General features: G+C 53.3%; 1 protein-coding gene across 1 annotated transcript; it reads left to right on the top strand.

Moving 5' to 3' along the window:
* Positions 1-11: 11 nt before the first annotated feature.
* Positions 12-20564, top strand: LOC310914968 (uncharacterized protein; the record flags this gene model as incomplete). Its single annotated transcript, XM_083871487.1, is given in 6 exon segments — positions 12-2570; positions 8653-11540; positions 13222-13373; positions 13376-13583; positions 13585-16063; positions 20398-20564. Coding segments are annotated over 6 exon segments (8376 nt in total). The 3' UTR covers positions 20488-20564.
* Between the last annotated feature and the right edge of the window lie 1470 nt (positions 20565-22034).

Below are 22034 nucleotides of genomic sequence, written 5' to 3'. Positions count from 1 at the left end.
CCGCGGCGGAGATGTGCGCGGCGGGGAGGCGCTGGGGCCGGCGGCAGCGAGCTCTGCTCTGGGCCGTCCTGCTGGCGGCGTGGGAGGCGGCGTGGGGGCAGCTGCGCTACTCGGTGCCCGAGGAGATGCCCAAGGGCTCCTTCGTGGGCGACGTGGCCAAGGACCTGGGGCTGCAGCTGCCGGAGATCAGCGATCGCGGCGTTCGTATCTCGGACAAAGGTACGACACAGTATTTCGGTCTTCACGGGAAGACGGGCCATTTAGTGACGGCGGAGAGGATCGACAGGGAACAGCTGTGTGAGAGTGTGCAGCAATGCGTGCTGCGCTGTGAGCTGATAGTGGAGGGGGAAATGCAGGTTTACGGAATCTTAGTTGAAATCACGGACATTAATGACAACGCCCCAAGCTTCCGAGCAGCAGAAAAAGAATTGAGAGTGAGCGAGATGACAGCCCCGGGGTCCCGGTTCCCCCTGCCAGACGCTCATGATCCAGACTCGGGCCGGAATTCCCTGCAGAGCTACGAGCTGAGCGGCGACGAGCACTTCTCGCTGGCCGTGCAGACGGGCCCCGGCGGCGATCAGCGTCCCGAGCTGGTGCTGGCGAAGGCGCTGGACCGGGAGGAGGCGGCGTTTCACGAGCTGGTGCTGAGGGCGAGTGACGGCGGCGATCCGGCGCGGACGGGCACGGCTCGGATCCGAGTGACGGTGCTGGACGCGAACGACAACGCGCCCGTGTTCAGCCAGGCGGAGTACACGGTGCGTGTGCCCGAGGACGTGCCCGTGGGCTCCGTGCTCGTCACCGTCACGGCCACGGACACCGACGAGGGGCTGAACGGGCAGGTAAAATACAGCTTCCATAAAATTTCAGACCGAGCCTCGGAACTTTTTTACCTCGACTCTGAGACAGGAGAAATAACTGTAAAGGACGATTTGGATTTCGAGGAAATCTCCTCCCATGAACTTGAGGTGCAGGCACACGATGGAGGAGAGCTTTTTGACACGGCAGAAGTCGCGATCTTTGTGACAGACGTCAATGACAATGCGCCCGAACTAACAGTATCCTCGGCCATGAGTGCAGTCTCCGAGGATGCTCAGCCGGGAACTGTCGTGGCCCTGCTGCATGTGCAGGATGGCGACTCGGGGGCCAACGGCGAGGTGCGCTGCTCGCTCGATGGGAACATCCCGTTCCGCCTGGAGAAGTCCTTTGACGATTACTATCGCGTGGTGACAGCGAGCGAGCTGGACCGAGAGCAGGTGTCGGAGTACAACGTGACGGTGCGGGCGGCCGACGGCGGGTCGCCGGCTCTGCAGAGCAGCGCGGTGCTGGCGCTGCGGGTGCTGGACGTGAACGACAACGCGCCGGTGTTCTCGGAGGAGCGCTACAGCGCGCGGCTGTCGGAGAACAACGCGGCGGGCGCGCTGGTGCTGACGGTGCGCGCCACGGACGCGGACTGGGGGCAGAACGCGCGCGTGCGGTACCGGCTGTCGGAGGGGCGGGTGCGGGGCGCGCCGCTGTCGTCGTACGTGTCGGTGCAGGCGGAGACGGGCGCGCTGTACGCGCTGCGCTCCTTGGACTACGAGCAGGTGCGCGAGCTGGAGCTGTGGGTGCGTGCGGAGGACGGCGGCGCGCCGGCGCTGAGCAGCAACGTGTCGGTGCGGCTGCAGATCGTGGACGAGAACGACAACGCGCCGCAGGTGCTGTACCCGCCGGCGGGCGGAGCGGCGGGCGCGGGCGGGGCGCGGTCGGGCGTGGAGCTGGCGCCGCGCTGGTCGGAGCCCGGCGCGCTGGTGGCCAAGGTGGTGGCGGTGGACGCGGACGCGGGCCAGAACGCGTGGCTGTCGTACGAGCTGGCCAAGGCCACGGAGCCGGGGCTGTTCCGCGTGGGGCTGCACAGCGGCGAGGTGCGCACGGCGCGCTCGCCGCTGGCCCGCGACGCGGCGCGCCAGAGCCTGGTGGTGGTGGTGAAGGACCACGGGCGGCCGGCGCTGTCGGCCACGGCCACGCTGAGCGTGGTGCTGGCCGAGAGCGTGGCCGAGCTGCTGGCCGAGCTGGGCAGCGCGGCCGAGGCGGCGGCGGCGCCGGGCGAGGCGGCGGGCGGCCTGACGCGCTGGCTGGTGCTGGCCGTGGCCGCCGTGTCGTGCCTCTTCGTGGCCTTCCTGCTGCTGCTGCTGGCGCTGCGCCTGCGCCGCTGGCGCCGCCGGCACCTGCTGCCGCCCGACGGCGGCGCCTTGCGCGGCGTGCCCGTCTCGCACTTCGTGGGCATCGACGGCGTGCGCGCCTTCCTGCAGTCCTACTCGCACGACGTGTCGCTCACGGCCGACTCGCGCAAGAGCCAGCTGCGCTTCTCGGCCGCCACCTGCTGCGACACCCTCCCGGCCCGGCCGCTGCCCGACGAGCCCGCGCCGCTGCTCGGGGACGAGGATGTGGCCGCCGCCCTCCCCAAGGATCCCTCCGCTCCCTCGGTGAGTTTATCAGTCCATATTTTCCGCAAAACGCTTTCTTTTGAAGCTCCCCTGCCCTTTGGCGGCCGTTTTCTTTGGCTTGCATTGGAGACTTCGTTGAAAAACAAGGTAGAGTTTTCTTTGGTGTCATTCTGAAGACCGGTGCCCGTTCCTGTCGTTGTGGGAACACGGGGTCAGTGTTCAGCGTTCCAGGTAGTGAAGAAGGAAGGAGGGGGAAGGCTGCTGCTGTCAGGCTGTTCTTTAAGTCAGAACTTTGGGTATTTCTCAGGTTCCAGCTATTCTTCCCCTATGGCACCTGTGCTCTGTACAATCCGTGTTCCTGTTAGTATTCGATCTTCTGAATGGATGTATCACGTTTTTAGGAAAGAGAAGTTTTTTGCAGCCTCACGTGTCTTTCCAACAACACATGTCCTTGAATGGGTTGAATGTGTCGTGAACAAAGTGCTGCTGGCTTTGTGTGGAACTTCTCTGCACGTTGTTCTCAGCCTTTTTCGTTCTCCACGATACATAGTGGATGTCAGCAGGAAAAGTCTTTGTGTCATCCATGCTTTGATCTTTGTCCTTGACAGAGGATTGAGCCAGGCAACAAGTGGTCCTTGATGCTGTCTGTCTGCCTGTTGTGAGGATGAAGGATCCTCTTGAAATTGTGAGTCTTTGAAAAGCCTGTGGGTAACCGGGTGTGGAGGAGGAAATGCAGGAGGAAATGGCAGAACTGCTCTGTTTTGTTTTGTTTTTTGAAGGTCGAGCTATGTCAAATGGAGCTGGATGACTCTTGACTATGAGATATTTACCATGGCCAGAGAATGGTGTGGGTGGGAAGGGAGAGATTCAAGGTGCAGTGGGACATGTAAGGTGGGCATAATTCGCCCTGTTGCAGATTTTCACTGACTCAGTCTGTCTTGGAAGACTGCTGGGCTTTTCCTTTTAGACCTGTGAAGTGTCTTCCCAGAACTTGAGTGAGCAGGCAAATGGAGCTTCTCTAGTACAGAGAAGTAAAGATAGCTGTGTGAACTTGGTGATGTGAAGAAAAGTGGTCTGGGGAGCTGGGCCTCCACTGTCACGTGTTTTTAGGATATATGGGTGAGAGAACATTATGGATAATGGGAAGGGTTGGAAATGCAAGTCCTGTGAGCTGTGCATGAATGTGTGCTGAAAGAGTCAAGGGAATGATTTCCTCCATTCCCTGTCCAGTTCCTATCTCTAGTGTGAAGCAATATGAGGATTTTCTTCCCCAAGTAATTGTCAAGAAGAGATGTATTCCAGCTGCATGGAGAATGCTGGGAGGGTCTTACTAAATATTTGGAGGCCATCATAATTGTGTCACTTAAAACCTACATGTTGTACTAATGAAAGGTTCCCGTGTAGGAAGATCAAGCTCTGTGTTTGGTGCCTATAAACGAATTATTAGTCATCTACTCTGAGTTATATCACCGAGAAGATTGTTCTGAGCTCTTCCATTCCGCAGGTGTAAACTTTCTGTCTTGCTGTTCTGATGACCTGAAGGTGCTTCTTTCATGTTTGTAGGTGAAGAGAGAGACTTTTTTTGACCTGTTTCTTTAAAATGTCTGAGTGAGAAATGCTTTTTCTTGTCCCATGGGTAGGGTGAGAAGTCCAATATTATCCATGGTAAGGAGAGACTGACTGAGTAACTTTCCTTTTGGTGGACTGTCTCTAAATTCTGAAGAATGTCTCTATATTCTGAAGATCTGTGATAACCATGTGAGCTGTGAAGGGTTAGGGGGGAGTGTTGGGGGTGTGGTGTTTGAGGAGGCACTGGTGGAGACATGGCATGTGCTTTGTTGATCCCCAGGGCTATTGCTGGCCTTATGAACATGAGTCAGGAGGAGTCTTATGATTTTATCTTGTGTGGTTTGAACTCAAATGGTCTAGTTTGGGTTTGGTATTCTTTTTCATGCAGAGTGGTAGTCGCAGATCTTGCAAGGAGTCCATGTGCTGAAGAATGGTGATGTTGCCTTTGAGGTGATACTTGGATTGCTGGGTCTTTGTCAGAACCATTTATGGCCTGTATAACATTTTCGACTTGTGTATGTAACTGAGAAGAAAGAGTAATGTTAGTTTTGATGCTTATGATCTGATTATCTGTGCATACAACTTTTCTTCTACTGTTGTCTGTATGCAAAATTTACTTTCCTGTTATGTTTGGACAGAGAGAAGAATTCTGTGTATGCAGAGACAGGGCCAGTGCTGGAGTTCACAGTGATATAGTTCAAAATGAATGAATGAATGGTGTCAAGTTCTATTTGTCCCAGTAGTTAGATGAGGCCCACAGCTGTGGTTCCAAGCTTTTTCTTGATCTTACTTTCCAAGGAAATTACTATCTGGGATGCGCTCCTGTGTGAGGCCTCCTGTACGTTAGTTACAATTGAGTTTCCCGTGTTGTGTATATACTAGAGTTGACAGAATCTGAAACATGAGGCCATGATTGATACTCCTCTGGTGTTTTCCCATTCTTTGCTCAGTGTATTAAGGGGTTTTTGATGATTTGTTTGGGTTGGGTTGTTTGCTTATTTTCTTGTCAAGGAGAAATGTTTATCCTCATTGTGCCTGACAATCCTGCAAACTCCAAAACATACAATTATTCAGTAGGGAGAGTATCTCTCATCCATACTTTGAAGTTGTACACGTAATCATAGAATCAGGGAAACACAGAATCATGGAATGTCTTGGGAAGGACCTTAAAGATCATCTTGTTCTGACTCCTCTGCCATGGGCAGGGACCTCTTCCACCAGACCAGGTTCCTCAGAGCCTCACCCAGCCTGACCTTGAATATTAATTAAAGAAATAGAACTTCATAAATATATGTTTCTCTTTGTGGCCAAGATATAACCAAAATTTTGGTGTAGGTTGATGGTGAGACTAAAGGCTCTGCATGCAGAGTGAGGAGGGTGAGAGCTCAGTTCTGTGCCAGGAAAATGGGTGAATCCTTGTGGGTTTGGCTGAGAAATAATTTGATTTCATGCTTGGTGCCAAAGCCATTTCTGTTCTGATCCTGGTTTCTGTGTCATGGAAGAAAATGAGAGTCTTCAACAGTAACATTTTCCGCAGTAACTGTTTAAGTAGAACCATAATTCTTGGCTAAAACAGCCAATTAATCCTGTGTGAAACCTCCATTATCCATCTGCATCTCTATGCAACATTGTGATATCAAGTTCCATAGGAGTTGTAATTACATTTTCCTTCAGGCCTTTGTTTCCAGGTTAGGTTGCAGCTCATTTTCCCAATTCTGGTCAGTACTTTTAAATTTGAAACAGTGACTATTGTTTTTCAGCAAATCTTTGATCCAGCCAACCAGGAAAGAATTGTGTGTGTGGGAAATAGGAAGAATAGGAAGCAGAAGCTCTAAGAGAATCTGTTGCAATTTGTCCGAAGATGGAACTTGGGAAAGAGGCTGATGAGAAGTTGTTTAAAATGATGGTTTCATACCTGTGCAAGGTGAGCAGGTCACACAGTGGGAGAAGTTGGTGAGGAGATGACGGATTCTTCCATGAAGCCCTTGTCCTGCTGTCCAGTGTAAGTGTTTAGGGCCACACTTGCAGCTTGAGACCTCAGTGACTTCTAGGTGCTCTGAGGGATGAATTTTAAGGCTTGAAATCCAGGCCTAGAAGACTTCACTGTGAGCATGTCTGACAGCTTGTTGCCTTCTAATGCTTCCTTGCCTTCTCTGATTCATGTTTTGTGTTTTTTGACAGTTTTTTTGGTTTGGTGTTTTTTTTTTTTTTTTTTTTTTTTTTTTTTTTTTTTTTTTAACTCTGTATGTGGGTAAGTTTACCTTTATCAACAACCTATCATTTTATAGGAATGCATGGTGTGTTCATGTCTCTTGCTCTTGTTTCAGTAGGAGTCGAAGGCAGGAGATATGATATGAGAGTGACTTTGTGTTCTGTTACTGTTGGGAGAATTAGATGTAAATATGACTTCAATAGATGTTGCATCTGTGTGGAAAAGAGCAAGTCATAAAGACTGAGAGGAGATTCCCTCAAAGCCAATGGTTTGATGAGTCATTCTCCATTGGATGACTGCTAATCTTTCAGTATGGTTGTTTACCATTTGTGTGCTTTAGAATCCTTCAGTTCCTTCTCATCACGGTGGGGAGCAGACAAATGGACCTCCCGTCTGGGTGTGGCTGCACGGCATCATCATCTCATGATAAAATTTGAGATTTATCTCCAGTGAGGAGATGGCCACAAGCCAAACCTTCCAGCTGCATGGGGTAGGAGAAAAAGAGAGAGGGGAGCTCTGTGTGTGAGGCTAGAGAAGAAGTCGGTCATTCCCTTGCTTGTCGTATGTCATAGATAACACAAGCCTTGACTGATGGAGTACAGCGTAATTTGAGGTGCTTCTGTAGGGGAAGACCTACAAAATGTTATTGCACCTGTTGACTTATATATGTTTCTAACTCTTGTGCTTCTTGTTGTCATGAGCTCAACCTCAGCATGTCTGATCTTATGTGGAAGGTCTCCTCTGTCCCAGTTGTCCCAGTGCAGGTGCAGTTCCCACACACACCTGGGATGTTTACAGCTGTAAAGAGGAAAGGTTTCATAAGCACAGGTGTGCTCACCCAGGAACACTTTGTCTGTAGTGTCACAATGCAGAAACATCTCTGCTGCAGTTGTCAGAGTGCAGAGCGGCCACTCACCCCAGCCAAGGTTTCCATGAACAGACCAGGGGCCAGTGGGAGAACGTGTGCAGTGTCCCCCACATCATCACCCAGAGGGACATGCTGGGCAATCATCTGGAGGCTGTTAAATGGCTGAGGAACAGGCTGGATAGTCACCTCCAAAGAGTTACAGGCAGTTTCTCAGTGTCCAGGTGGAAAGCAGTGCCTTGTGTTGTCCCTCCAGGGTCCTTCCTGGGACCTTCAGTACTGTTTATTCCCTCCATGGACAATGGGATGGAATGCAGCTTCAGAACGTTTTCAGCTGACACCAATTTGAGTTGATTGCCGAGAGGGCAGAGATGCCAACGAGGGATGGGCTGGAGAAGTGGCCCCGTGCAACCATCATGAAGTTGAGCAGGGCAAAGTGCAAGGTCCTGCACCTGGGTTAGGGCAATTCCCAGTTTAACGAGAGAGTAGGGGATAGGGAACAGCTTAGGAGAGAAGTACTTTGGGTTATTGGTGGGTTAGAGGATGGGACATGATCTGCCAATGGGCACCTGGTGCTCGAATTGTGTCCTGCACTGCATAACAGGTTCTCGTCCGGCAGGTCGAGGGAGATCCTTTCCCCACTCTAAACTCTTTTTGTGAGACTGTAGACTGGTCTGCACGCAGATCTTGAGCCAATATCCCAGATGGACATGCTGGAGTCCCCAGAATGATCATGAAATTGGTCTGAGAGTTGAAACATCTCTGCTATTCAGAAGGCCTGAAAAAGTTTAGGTCTTCATGCATGGAGAAATGATATATCAGTGTTGACTTTTAAAAGGTTTTTTTGTTGTTTCAATTTATGAGTAAGTTTATAGGAACTATGGACAGAGCTCTTTTTATGGGGTCCAGTGGTCATAGGACAGTGGAGAACTGTTTATAAGTAAAAGGCGAGAGGTTTTGATTAGGAGAAATTTGAAGTGTGGGTGGTGGGAAAATGGAACATATTGCCCAGAGATGTTATGGATATGCATCCAATGTCCAAGTCTAGCCAGAAGTGTTCCTTCTTATGGCAGAGGTATTGATTAAATGTCCTTAAAGGAAAATTGAAGTTGCAAACTGTAAACATTGTTTAGCTCTATGAAGGATTCAGCATTGCTGAGTTTCATTTTCCATTGTCAGGCACTGAGATCTGGGGATGCAGATGAAACAAGTATAATGAGTCAGAAACATAAGAGTAAATGGCATTCTGCTATCTTGGCATAGGGGTTGCTTACATTGCTTTAGGCTGAACTTTATGTCAGATTGATTCGTCCAAAGGTAATGAAAGGACAGTTCAAGAGATGTGATGAAGTGTGCAAAAGTTCTTGAGGTCTTCCCTATATTATCATTTATTGCTGCTGCAGATGAGCCGTCATTTTATTCAAAACCGCTAAATTCCATTCTTTATTCCCTAGTCATGAGTGTTTGTTTCTGACTGTTCAGTGCGATTCAAAAGAATGCCCTAAAAGCACCGGAGAGCACATCTCAGATAGAACCGCCTTGGTTTCGAATAGAGCCCGAGCTTGTGCTGTCGCTGTTTGCAGTGGAGGAGAGACCCCGGCGGCGGCGCAGCCCCGAGCCCCGCCCAAAGCCGGGCCCCCTTGAGCGCGGCCATCGGGCGGCTGCAGTGGCGTGGCGGCGCCTCCGGGTGTCGCTGTTGGCCGCCGCCGAGCGGCGCTGGAGCCGCGGCCGCCGCAGCGTCCTGCCCCCGCAGGCTGCTCGCTCGCCCGGCGCCGGCCACGGCGGCAGCGGCCCCGACACCACCGGCAGCAGCAGAGGAAGCGGCGGCGCTTGTCGGGGAGCAGCGGCGTCCGAGGCGGCCCGAGCGGGCTGGCTGCGCTGCGGCGGCCCGTGCGCTGTGTGAGAGCGAGAGCGGCTGGAAGGGAGGCGGGGCAGCGGCAGGAGCCCGGCAGGAGCGCGGCGAGCTGTGGCGAGAGAGAATGGCGGTGAGGCGGCGGCAGAGGCGCGGGCCGGGCGGCGGGCGAGCGCTGCTTGGCGCGGTGCTTTGGTGCGTGTGGTGGCGGGCGGCGGCCGAGCGGGTCCGCTACGCCATCCCCGAGGAGCTGGGCAGAGGCTCGCTGGTGGGGCCGCTGGCGCGGGACCTGGGGCTCAGCGCGGACGAGCTGCCGGCGCGGAGGCTGCGGCTGAGCGAGGAGAAGCAATACTTCATTGTGAATGAGGAGAACGGGAACCTGTACGTGAACGAGAGGCTAGACCGGGAGGAGATGTGCGGCGAGTCGGCGACCTGCTCCGTCAGCTTCGAGGTGCTGGTGCACAACCCGCTGAACATTTTCCATGTCGAGGTGGCAATCGAGGACGTGAATGACAACTCCCCGACCTTCAGCAAGGCTTCTCTTGACCTCGAGATCGGTGAATGGACGCTTCCCGGTGCTCGTTTTCCGCTGCAAATGGCCCGGGATAGGGACGTGGGGAGTAACTCTTTGCTGACTTACCAGCTCACCAGCAACCCGTACTTTACGTTGACTGTGACAGAGAACCCAGACGGAAGCAAGCAGCCGGAACTGGTGCTGGAGAGAGCTTTGGACCGGGAGAAGCAGAGCTCCTTTGAGTTGGTGCTGACGGCGGTGGATGGCGGGGATCCCGCGAGATCCGGGACAGTCCATGTTCGCATCAATGTGACAGACGCCAATGACAACTCACCTGTCTTCAGCAAAAGGGTCTACGAGGCGCGAGTGGCAGAGAATCTTCCCTTGGGGTCGCTGGTGCTTCGTGTGATGGCCACGGATGCCGACGCCGGCTCCAACGGAAGGGTTTTCTATTCATTCGGCAACGTCCCGGACAGCATCCGCGCTTTGTTCACAATCGACAACAACAGTGGGGAGGTCAGGACGGCCGGAACCCTCGATTTCGAGGAGAAGAATAAATACATCCTCACCGTGGAGGCTACGGACGGAGGCGGGTTAACAGCTCACTGCAAGGCTCAAATAGAGATCATGGACGAGAATGACAATGCCCCGGAAATCACGCTGCTCTCGCTGTCGAGCCCAGTTCCCGAGGATGCCCCGACTGGAACTGTAGTGGCCCTGCTGAAAGTGCGAGACAGAGACTCGGGCGAGAACGGTCAGGTGTCGTGCGAGCTCTTGGGCGAGGCGCCGCTGTCGATCGTGGCGTCGCCGGGCGGCTCGTACAAGGTGGTGACGGCGAGCGCGCTGGACCGCGAGCAGGCGTCCGAGCACCGCGTGACGGTGGCGGCCCGGGACCGGGGCAGGCCGGCGCTGCGGAGCAGCACGGAGCTGGTGCTGGAGGTGTCGGACGTGAACGACAACGCGCCGGTGTTCGAGGAGGCGGCGTACAGCGCGTACGTGGCGGAGAACAACGCGGCGGGCGCGCTGGTGGTGCGCGTGCAGGCGCGGGACGCGGACGCGGGCGCCAACGGGCGCGTGAGCTACTGGCTGGCGGGCGGCAGCGCGGGCGCGGCGGGCGCGGCGCCGCCGGTGTCGGTGGAGGCGCGGAGCGGCGCGCTGTACGCGCAGCGCTCCTTGGACTACGAGCAGTGCCGCGAGTTCGCGGTGGCGGTGCGGGCGCAGGACGGCGGCTCGCCGGCGCGCAGCTCCACGGCCACGGTGCGCGTCTTCGTGCTGGACCGCAACGACAACGCGCCGCGGGTGCTCTGGCCGGCGGCGGCGGGCGCGGGGGCCGCCGCGGCGCCGGGAGAGGCGGCGGGGGCTCCTCCTCCGTTCGAGGTGGTTCCGCGTTCGGCCGAGGCCGGGTACCTGGTGGCCAAGGTGGTGGCGGTGGACGCGGACGCGGGGCGCAACGCGTGGCTGTCGTACGAGCTGGTGCAGGCGTCGGAGCCGGCGCTGTTCCGCGTGGGGCCGCACAGCGGCGAGGTGCGCACGGCGCGCGCCGTGTCCGAGCGGGACGCGGCCAAGCAGCGTGTGGTGGCCGTGGTGAAGGACCACGGGCAGCCGGCGCTGTCGGCCACGGCCACGCTGCACGTGGTGCTGGCCGAGAGCTTGCAGGAGGCGCTGCCGGAGCTGAGCGAGCGGGCGGCGGGCGGCGAGGCGGCGGCGGCGGCGGCCGAGCTGCAGTTCTACCTGGTGCTGGCGCTGGCGCTGCTGTCGGCGCTGCTGGTGCTGAGCGTGGCGCTCTTGGTGCTGGCGCGGCTGCGCCGGGCCGGGCCGCCCGCCGTGCTGCGCTGCCTGGGCGCGCAGCGCTTCTCGGTGGCCGGCGCCGCCTTCCCGGCCGACTTCTGCGAGGGCACCTTGCCCTACTCCTACAACCTGTGCGTGGCGGCGCCGGCCCGCGCCGTGCCCGAGGCCGCTTGGCCGCCGCCGCCGCCGCCGGTGCCCATCCTGTCGGCGGAGGAGCTTCTGGGCGGGGATTCCTGCGAGAAGCCGAGCCCGAACAGCAGCGCCGTCGAGGGAGAGCCGCCTGCCAATCCCGACGCACCGCAGGTCTGTAAATCTGGGTGTTGCTGTTGTTGTCCTTAAGCCGTTTCGAAACGCTGTCCTTTTTTCCCTTATATTTTCCCCGGTCAATATGGGTGAGGTGTGCTGCTATTGTCTCTGCGTGTCGGGATGATGTCGTTGGCTCACTCCTCCTGCTATTAGAGCACATCTAGTGGAGGCAATTATTGCTTTTCGGTGGTAACTGTTTCATATTCACTGAAACTTGTTTTGTAGAATTTTTTGGTTGCGTTAAATTGTATTAGTAGTAATGGTGTGAATCCTCACTCAACAGAGGGAGACGCGATGAGTCTGTATGACAGATTTGGGAGAGAGAAAGTTGACACTTGGTGCTGGGGATTTTTCGTTCCTAATCGATTTTTTTTCCGATATAATGTGATTATGCATGGTGGTGGATGGCAGGATACAAACCCTTGTAATTATTACACTCTTAAAGGCAACCTGGGAGTGGCATTACATGAGAGGAGAGTGACAGGCAATCCACCAGTTTTGAACGTCGAAAATGTCTCCAGTTCCGTGGGAAATTCTGCTATAAAAATGACAGGAATGGCAACGGTAGTGGGAGCATTTAACTGTTGTTAACATTGGTTTTACATCCTGCCTGGTACTTTAATCTTTTTTTCTTTCATTCACAAGTGAAAGTGTAGACGATGTAAAAAAAAAAAAAAAATAGGAAAAAATGTTAGGGCTAGTTTTCCTTCTCTATGCTTTTAACAGAAAGAGGTTATACTTGGTACTTTTAAAATTGTTTCTGCCTTTTTTCTCCAATACTTGTTACATCGGTTTTTAGAACGATAGACAGAGGAGATCGGGAAAACTTTTATCGAATGTCAAAGGGATCTGCCAAAATACCGATTTAAGTACTTGAATCAAGTCCATTTCTACATTTATCCATGGTCACCACCGTTTATGGCGCGCAGCTCTTCTCCTACGTTTCTACCGTATTTTGTCGAAAATACGTCTTGCCAATGTGAATAACAAAGAATTAGATTAATACTGTGCTGAGAAGCTTCAATTCCTTGCACCTTGAGTTTTGAGAAAATGAAAGCCCTTTGTTGTCGCTACAGAATTCCTACTAGACGCTACAGATTCCTGACTAGTTTTACAGTCAGCGAGAAGTGCTCCAGGCACCTACAGCCTGAAATCGGGAGGTGGGAGATAACGATCTTTGAGCACTCAGGGGGTTTTCTCCTGTCCTCTGCTCCTATAAATATCCTATAGGGCGACATCCCAGAACACCTGGCAGGTGCCTGAGAAATCAAACTTCACAGCAGTTGTAAGCGGCTGTGTTAGACCCTCCTTCTTTCATCTATAAACGCCTGTACTTAGTAAATCATAGTTCATTAGGTAATTTAGACCGTCCTCTGTATGAACTGAAAAACGTAACGCGAAGTTTCTGCCATTGCGTTAATGAGCCTGATCTCTCCGCTACTCCTGTGGCCAGAGTTGTGTGTTTGATCATCGCGTTGTGTATTTGTGACCCTCTTTTGTTTTGCCGTTGTCCTCCCAGTCATTCAAGCGGGACGACTTCAACTTGTGTTTTTAGACTAATGGGATCTAAGACTATTCTACACACTAAAATCAGACAGGATATTTTACTTTACCCATATCGCCGGTAGGAAATTACATTTTTCTGTGAGTTAGAAACGTCCCACTCCCGATACACCTCTGCTTTCCTCACAGTCGTGATGTGTTTGAGCATAAAAGAAGAGATGGGCTGGAGAAAAGCAGGAGGTGTGTGCGGCGAATGTCTCCTTGTCGCCCGTGTGCCCGTGTGCCCGGCAGTGCCGGGTGCCTGCAGTGCCGGGAGGAGGCTGCGGGCGCCGCTGTTGACCGAGAGGAGCGAGAGGAAGCTCGGAGCGCTCCCGGCAGCCCCGCCCGCTGCGGATCGGCTCGATCACTCGCTCCCTGTCGGGCTCGGCGACCGAAAGGTCTGTGGTCGTACCCGTGGTGCGGAACCGTGCTGCGGAGGGCGGCAGTGCCGGAAGAAGCGAACGGAGAAGGAGCGGGAGCGGAATTAACGGAGTGACCGGCGGGGAGCAGCTGAGGTGTTTGCAGTGCCGGCGGTGCCGCGGCGGAGATGTGCGCGGCGGGGAGGCGCTGGGGCCGGCGGCAGCGAGCTCTGCTCTGGGCCGTCCTGCTGGCGGCGTGGGAGGCGGCGTGGGGGCAGCTGCGCTACTCGGTGCCCGAGGAGATGCCCAAGGGCTCCTTCGTGGGCGACGTGGCCAAGGACCTGGGGCTGCAGCTCGGCGATCGCGGCGTCCGCATTGCAGAAAGAGGTCGGACGCAGTATTTCGCTCTTCACGGGAAGACGGGCCATTTAGTGACGGCGGAGAGGATCGACAGAGAGCAGCTGTGCCGACTGGTGGAGAAATGTGTGCTGCGCTGTGAGCTGATAGTGGAGGGGGAAATGAAGGTCTATGAAATAGAAGTGGAAATCACGGATATTAATGACAACGCACCCAACTTCAAAGAAATCGAACTGGAACAGAGGATGAGCGAGACAACAGCCCCGGGGTCTCGGTTTCCCCTGCCAGACGCTCACGATCCAGACTCGGGCCGGAATTCCCTGCAGAGCTACGAGCTGAGCGGCGACGAGCACTTCTCGCTGGCCGTGCAGACGGGCCCCGGCGGCGATCAGCGTCCCGAGCTGGTGCTGGCGAAGGCGCTGGACCGGGAGGAGGCGGCGTTTCACGAGCTGGTGCTGAGGGCGAGTGACGGCGGCGATCCGGCGCGGACGGGCACGGCTCGGATCCGAGTGACGGTGCTGGACGCGAACGACAACGCGCCCGTGTTCAGCCAGGCGGAGTACACGGTGCGTGTGCCCGAGGACGTGCCCGTGGGCTCCGTGCTCGTCACCGTCACGGCCACGGACGCCGACGAGGGGCTGAACGGACACGTTAAATACAGTTTTAATCGAATTTCAGAAAGGGCGTCCGAACTTTTTCACCTTGAATCAAAGAGAGGAGAAATAACCCTTAAGGAGAAGTTGGACTTCGAGGAAATTTCGTCATTTGAAGTGGAGGTGCAGGCACGGGACGGCGGAGAGCTGTTTGGTGTGGCCAAAGTCACGATCTTCGTGACAGACGTCAACGATAATGCCCCTGAAGTAACGGTATCATCGGCATTGACTGAGATCTCGGAGGACGCACTGCCGGGGACAGTGGTCGCCGTCCTGCACGTACATGATCGGGACTCCGGGGCGAACGGCGAGGTGCGCTGCTCGCTCGACGAGGGAGTCCCATTCCGCCTGCAGAGCTCACACGGCAGCTACTACAGCGTGGTGACAGCGAGCGAGCTGGACCGAGAGCAGGTGTCGGAGTACAACGTGACGGTGCGGGCGGCCGACGGCGGGTCTCCGGCTCTGCAGAGCAGCGCGGTGCTGGCGCTGCGGGTGCTGGACGTGAACGACAACGCGCCGGTGTTCTCGGAGGAGCGCTACAGCGCGCGGCTGTCGGAGAACAACGCGGCGGGCGCGCTGGTGCTGACGGTGCGCGCCACGGACGCGGACTGGGGGCAGAACGCGCGCGTGCGGTACCGGCTGTCGGAGGGGCGGGTGCGGGGCGCGCCGCTGTCGTCGTACGTGTCGGTGCAGGCGGAGACGGGCGCGCTGTACGCGCTGCGCTCCTTGGACTACGAGCAGGTGCGCGAGCTGGAGCTGTGGGTGCGTGCGGAGGACGGCGGCGCGCCGGCGCTGAGCAGCAACGTGTCGGTGCGGCTGCAGATCGTGGACGAGAACGACAACGCGCCGCAGGTGCTGTACCCGCCGGCGGGCGGAGCGGCGGGCGCGGGCGGGGCGCGGTCGGGCGTGGAGCTGGCGCCGCGCTGGTCGGAGCCCGGCGCGCTGGTGGCCAAGGTGGTGGCGGTGGACGCGGACGCGGGCCAGAACGCGTGGCTGTCGTACGAGCTGGCCAAGGCCACGGAGCCGGGGCTGTTCCGCGTGGGGCTGCACAGCGGCGAGGTGCGCACGGCGCGCTCGCCGCTGGCCCGCGACGCGGCGCGCCAGAGCCTGGTGGTGGTGGTGAAGGACCACGGGCGGCCGGCGCTGTCGGCCACGGCCACGCTGAGCGTGGTGCTGGCCGAGAGCGTGGCCGAGCTGCTGGCCGAGCTGGGCAGCGCGGCCGAGGCGGCGGCGGCGCCGGGCGAGGCGGCGGGCGGCCTGACGCGCTGGCTGGTGCTGGCCGTGGCCGCCGTGTCGTGCCTCTTCGTGGCCTTCCTGCTGCTGCTGCTGGCGCTGCGCCTGCGCCGCTGGCGCCGCCGGCACCTGCTGCCGCCCGACGGCGGCGCCTTGCGCGGCGTGCCCGTCTCGCACTTCGTGGGCATCGACGGCGTGCGCGCCTTCCTGCAGTCCTACTCGCACGACGTGTCGCTCACGGCCGACTCGCGCAAGAGCCAGCTGCGCTTCTCGGCCGCCACCTGCTGCGACACCCTCCCGGCCCGGCCGCTGCCCGACGAGCCCGCGCCGCTGCTCGGGGACGAGGATGTGGCCGCCGCCCTTCCCAAGGATCCCGCCGCCTCACTCTCGGTGAGTTTTTCCGTCCAGATATTCTGCAAAACGCTTTCTCTCGATGCTCCCTTTCCCCCGCCGTGCCCTTTGGCTTTCATGGGAGACTTTGCTTAAAAGCAAGGTAGAGTTTTCTTCGGTGACATTCTGGAGGCCGGTGCCCATTGGTGTCGTTTTGTAAACACGGTGTCGATCCTCAGCCTTCCAGGTAGTGAAGAAAGAAGGAGGAGAAAGGCTGCTTGTGGAAGGGCGTTCATTAGGTCAGTAGTTTGGGTATCTCTTAGGTTCCAGGTATTCTTCCCCTATGGCACCTCTGCTGTGCCCAATCCGTGCTCCTGTTAGTATTCGATATTCTGAATGGATGTATCGCGTTTTTAAGGAATACAAGTTTTTAGCAGGCTCGTGTGTCTTCCAAGAACAGATGTGCTTGAATGGGTTGAATGTGTCGTGAACAAAGTGCTGATGATTTTGCGTGGAACTTCTCTGCACGTTGTTCTCAGCCTTTTTCGTTCTCCATGATACATAGTGGATGTCAGCAGGAAAAGTCTTTGTGTCATCCGTGCTTTGATCTTTGTCCTCGACAGAGGATTGGGCCCGGCAACAAGTGCTCCTTGATGCTGTCTGTCTGCCTGTTGTGAGGATGAAGGATCCTCTTGAAGTTGTGACTCTTTGAAAAGCCTGTGGGTAGCAGCTTGTGGAGGAGGAAATGCAGGAGGAAATGGCAGAACTGCTTTGGTTTTTCCTTGCTTTTGAAGGTAGAGCTATGTCAAATGGAGCTGGGTGACTCTTGCCTATGAAATATTTAGCATGGCCAGAGAATTGTGTGGGTGGGAAGGGAGAGATTCAAGGTGCAGTGGGACATGTAAGGTGGGCATAATTCGCCCTGTTGCAGATTTTCACTGACTCAGTCTGTCTTGGAAGACTGCTGGGCTTTTCCTTTTAGACCTGTGAAGTGTCTTCCCAGAACCTGAGTGAGCAGGCAAATGGAGCTTGCCTAGTACAGAGAAGTAAAGATAGCTCTGTGAACTTGGTGGTGTGAAGAAAAGTGGTCTGGGGAGCTGGGCCTCCACTGTCACGTGTTTTTGGGATATAGGGGTGGGAGAATACCAGTGATTATGTGAAAGGATGGAAATGTGAGTCCTGTGAGCTGTGCATGAATGTCTGCTGAAAGAGTCAAGGGAATGATTTCCTCCATTCTCTGTCCAGTTCCTATCTCTAGTGTGAAGCAATATGAGGATTTTCCTCCCCAAGTAATTGTCTAGAAGAGATGTATTCCAGCTGCATGGAGAACCCTGGGAGGGTCTTACTAAGTATTTGGAGACCATCATAATTGTGTCACTTAAAAGATTAATGTTGTACTTGTGAAAGATGTCATATGGAAATAGGAATCTATGTGTTTGAGGCCTTTAAACTAAATTAGTAATCATCTACTCTGAGTTATATAATCAAGCATAATGTTACGAGCTCTTCAATTCTGCAGGTACAAACTTTCTGTCTCGCTGTTCTGATGATCTGAAGATGGTCCTTCCATGTTTGTAGGTGGAGTGAGAGATTTCCATTGACAGGTTTCTTTAAAATATCTCAGTGAGAAATGCTTTTTCTCGTCCCATGCCAAGAGTGAAAAAACAAATATTACCCATGGTGAGGAGAGACTGAGCAATTTTCCTTTTGGTGGAATCTCTCTAAATTCTGAAGATCTGTGATAGCCATGTGAGCTGTGAAGGGTTAGGGGGGAGTGTTGGGATGAGGCACTAGTGGAGACATGGCATGTGTTGTGTTGATCCCCAGGGCTCTTGCTGGCCTTCTGAAAATGAGTCAGGAGGAGCCTTATGATTTTATATTGTGTGTTTTGGACTCAAATGGCCTAATGGGTGAAGAACTGTGATGTTGCCTTTGATGTGGTACTTGGATGACTGGGTCCTTGAGAGAGCTGGCAAAAATGTATGGCCTATATAATATTTTCAACTTGTTCAAATAATTGGGAGGATGAGAATAATCTTAGTTGTGATGCTTGGGATCTGATCATCTGTGCACACGACTTTTCTTCTACTGATGTCCGTATGCAAAATTTGGTTTTCGTGTTCTGTTTGGACAGAGAGAAGAATTCTGTGTATGCAGAGACAGGGCCAGTGCTGGAGTTCACAGTGATATAGTTCAAAATGAACGAATGAATTGTGTCAAGTTCTATTTGTCCCAGTAGTTAGATGAGGCCCACAGCTGTGGTTCCAAGCTTTTTCTTGATCTTACTTTCCAAGGGAATGACTATCTGGAGTGAGCTCCTGTGTGAGGCCTCCTGTGCATTAGTTACAATTGAGTTTCCCGTGTTGTGTATATACTAGAGTTGACAGAATCTGAAATGTGAGTCCATGATTGATACTCCTCTGATGTTTTCCCATTCTTGGCTGGTCGATTAATTATATTTTGGATGATTTATTTGGGTTGAGTTGTTTGTTTATCTCCTTGTTTTCTAGTCAAGGAGTAAAGCTAATCCTCATTGTGCCTGGCAATGTTACAAACTCCAAAACATACAATTATTCAGTAGGGAGAGTATCTCTCGTCCATACTTTGAAGCTGTACATGTAATCATAGAATCAGGGAAACACAGAATCATGGAATGTCTTGGAAAGGACCTTAAAGATCATCTCATTCTGACTTTTCTGCCACGGGCAGGGACCTCTTCCACCAGACCAGGTTGCTCAAAGCCCCAACCAGCCGGACCTTGACTGTTTCATTAAAGAAATACAACTTCATAAATTTCTGTTTCTCCAAGGTGTTGTTTTCTCTGTGGCCATGATACAATCAAACTTTTGGTGTCTGTTGATGGTGAGACTAAAGGCTGTGAATGCAGAGTGAGGAGGGTGAGAGCTCAGTTCTGTGCTGGGAAAATCAGTGAATCCATGTGGGTTTGGCTGAGAAATGGTTTGATTTCATGTTTGGTGGCAAAACCATTTCTGTTCCATTCTGATCCTGTTTTCTGTGTCATGAAAGGCAATGAGAGTCCTCAACAGTAACATTTTCCACAGTAACTGTTTATGTAGAAGAGTTATTCTTGGCTGGAACAGCCAATTAATCCTGTGTGAAACCTCCATTATCTATCTGTATTTCTATGCCACATTGTGATATCGAGTTTTTTCAGAGTTGTAATCACATTTTCCTCCAGGCCTTTGTTTCCTGGTTAGCTTGCAGCTCATTTTCCCAATTCTGGTCAGTACTTTTAAATTTGAAACAATGACCATTGTTTCTCAGCAAATCCTTCATCCAGCCAACCAGGAAGGAATTTTGTGTGTGGGAAATAGGAAGAATAGGAAGCAGAAGCAGTAAGACAATGTGTTCTAATTTGTCAGAAGATTGAACTTGGGAAAGAGGCTGATGAGAAGTTGTTTAAAATGATGGTTTCATAACTGTGCAAGGTGAGCAGGTCACACAGTGGGAGAAGTTGGTGAGGAGATGACGGATTCTTCCAATGAAGCCCCTGTCCTGCTGTCCAGTGTAAGTGTTTAGGGCCACACTTGCAGCTTGAGACCTCAGTGACTTCTAGGTGCTCTGAGGGATGAATTTTAAGGCTTGAAATCAAGGCCTAGAAGACTTCCCTGTGAGCATGTCTGACAGCTTGTTGTCTTCTAATGCTTCCTTGCTTTATCTGATTCATATTCTGGCGTTTTCAACAGGATTTTATTCCTCATTTTGTTTTCCCTTGATTTACTCTATATGTGGGTATACTTACTCTTATTAACAACCTAATTTTTTTTTTTAGGAATGCATGGTGTATTCATGTCTCTTGCTCTTATTCCATTGAGAGTGGGAGGCAGGAGATATGAGAACTACTTTGTTTTCTGTTACTGCTGGGAGAAATAGATGTAAATATGACTTCAGTAGATGTTGCATCTGTGTGGAAAAGAGCAGGTGATAAAAATGGGGAGGAGAATCCCTCTAAGCCAATGGTTTGATGAATCATTCTCTATTGGATGACTGCTAATCTTTCAGCATGGTTGGTTGTTACCCCTGCCCTTAAAGGGGCAACACGTTGTGACATGGGTGTGGACCCTCACAGAGGACAGCAGGCAGCAGCAGGGTCAAACATGGAAGGCCCTTTATTATCTGACTCTAATAGCTTATATACATTTTGTACAGAGGGCCGAGACTGGCCCAAGGAGGTTACAACCTCCTGACGCCATTGATCACTATGACCATCAGTCAAATTCGCTCTCAGAGAACAAGTATGCAAAACATACAGATAAATTCTAAGAATACAATATTGTTTACATGAAGCAGCGTGAGAAAGCTGCTGCAAAGACTCAAACACTTGAAAGCAAGACAGTCAGGGGCGACAGTTGTTTATCATTTGTGTGCTTTAGAATCCTTCAGTTCCTTCTCATCATGGTGGTGAACAGATAAATGGACCTCCCTTCTGGGTGTGGCTGCAGGGCATCATCATCTCATGGTAAATTTGAGATTTATCTCCAGTGAGGAGACGGTCACAAGCAAACCCTTCCAGCTGCATGGGGTAGGAGAAAAAGAAGAGAGGGGAACTCTGTGTGTGAGGCTAGAGAAGAAGTCGGTCATTCCCTTGCTTGTCGTATGTCATAGATAACACAAGCCTTGACTGATGGAGTACAGTGTGATTTGAGTTCTTTCTGTAGAGCAAGTGAGACCTACAAAATGTTATTGCACCTGTTGAATTCTATATGTTTCTAACTCTTGCACTGCTTGTTGGCATGAGCTCAACCTCAGCATGTCTGATCTTACGTGGAAGGTTGTTGGAACCCTGGAGGCTGAAATTTTCGGGCTTTCTGAGCTGAAGGGGTGCTGACCTTTGGGCAGGCACCACATTTGACTTGAGGCCTTGAATCAGAAGATTGTGTGAGAGCACAGGGATTGTGGGTGTGTAATTAGAACGGTGTTTTGTGATCTCACAGGGTGAAAACATAGGTTTGGGGTTTTGGTATGTAGTGATGTGTATGGGCCAAGATGGAGGATTCAGGGCGTTGCCCAAGTTATTCTTCTTCACCTTTTTCTTCTGTTTTCCTCACAGATTTGGGCGGCTTTCTCTAATTGGGTGAACAATGTCTGCATTGCAAATATCAGATGGTCATTATCGGGTCAAAACCATCCATAATAGAGTTGTCACTTTGGTAATGGGTAACTATCTCTTAAACGGCCTTGGTGAAAGTCAGAGGCCCTCCATTTTGCCTCGTTTCTCTATCTGACATGCTGGAGCTCCCACTGTAAATACTGTAGGGAGATAAGAGATAATAAACAACCAACACCGAACTCGACTCTACATTTCCTGTGTCTTTCATCCTGACCTTGGCTGAGATAAAGCAGGCAGAGCTGTAACAGAAGGTCTCCTCTGTCCCAGTTGTCCCAGTGCAGGTGCAGTTCCCACAGACCCCTGGGACGTTTACACCTCTAAAGAGGAAAGGTTTCATAAGCACAGGTGTGCTCACCCAGGAACACTTTGTCTGTAGTGTCAAAATGCAGAAGCATCTCTGCTGCAGTTGTCAGAGTGCAGAGCGGCCACCCAGCCCAGCTAAGATTTCCATGAACAGACCAGGGGCCAGTGGGAGAACGTGTGCAGTGTCCCCCACATCATCACCCAGAGGGACATGCTGGGCAATCATCTGGAGGCTGTTAAATGGCTGAGGAACAGGCTGGATAGTCACCTCCAAAGAGTTACAGGCAGTTTCTCAATGTCCAGGTGGAAAGCAGTGCCTTGTGATGCCCCTCCAGGGTCCTTACTGGGACCTTCAGTACTGTTTATTCCCTCCATGGACAATGGGATGGAGTGCAGCTTCAGAACATTTTCAGCTGACCCCAATTTGAGTTGATCGCCGAGAGGGCAGAGATGCCAACGAGGGATGGGCTGGAGAAGTGGCCCCGTGCAACCATCATGAAGTTGAGCAGGGCAGAGTGCAAGGTCCTGCACCCGGGTTAGGGCAATTCCCAGTTTAACGAGAGAGTAGGGTATAGGGAACAGCTTAGGAGAGAAGTA

This window comes from Zosterops lateralis (genome assembly GCF_965231275.1).
Source record: "Zosterops lateralis genome assembly, chromosome: 14".
Lineage (NCBI taxonomy): Eukaryota > Metazoa > Chordata > Aves > Passeriformes > Zosteropidae > Zosterops > Zosterops lateralis.
This window is presented reverse-complemented; position numbering and strand designations above follow the sequence as displayed.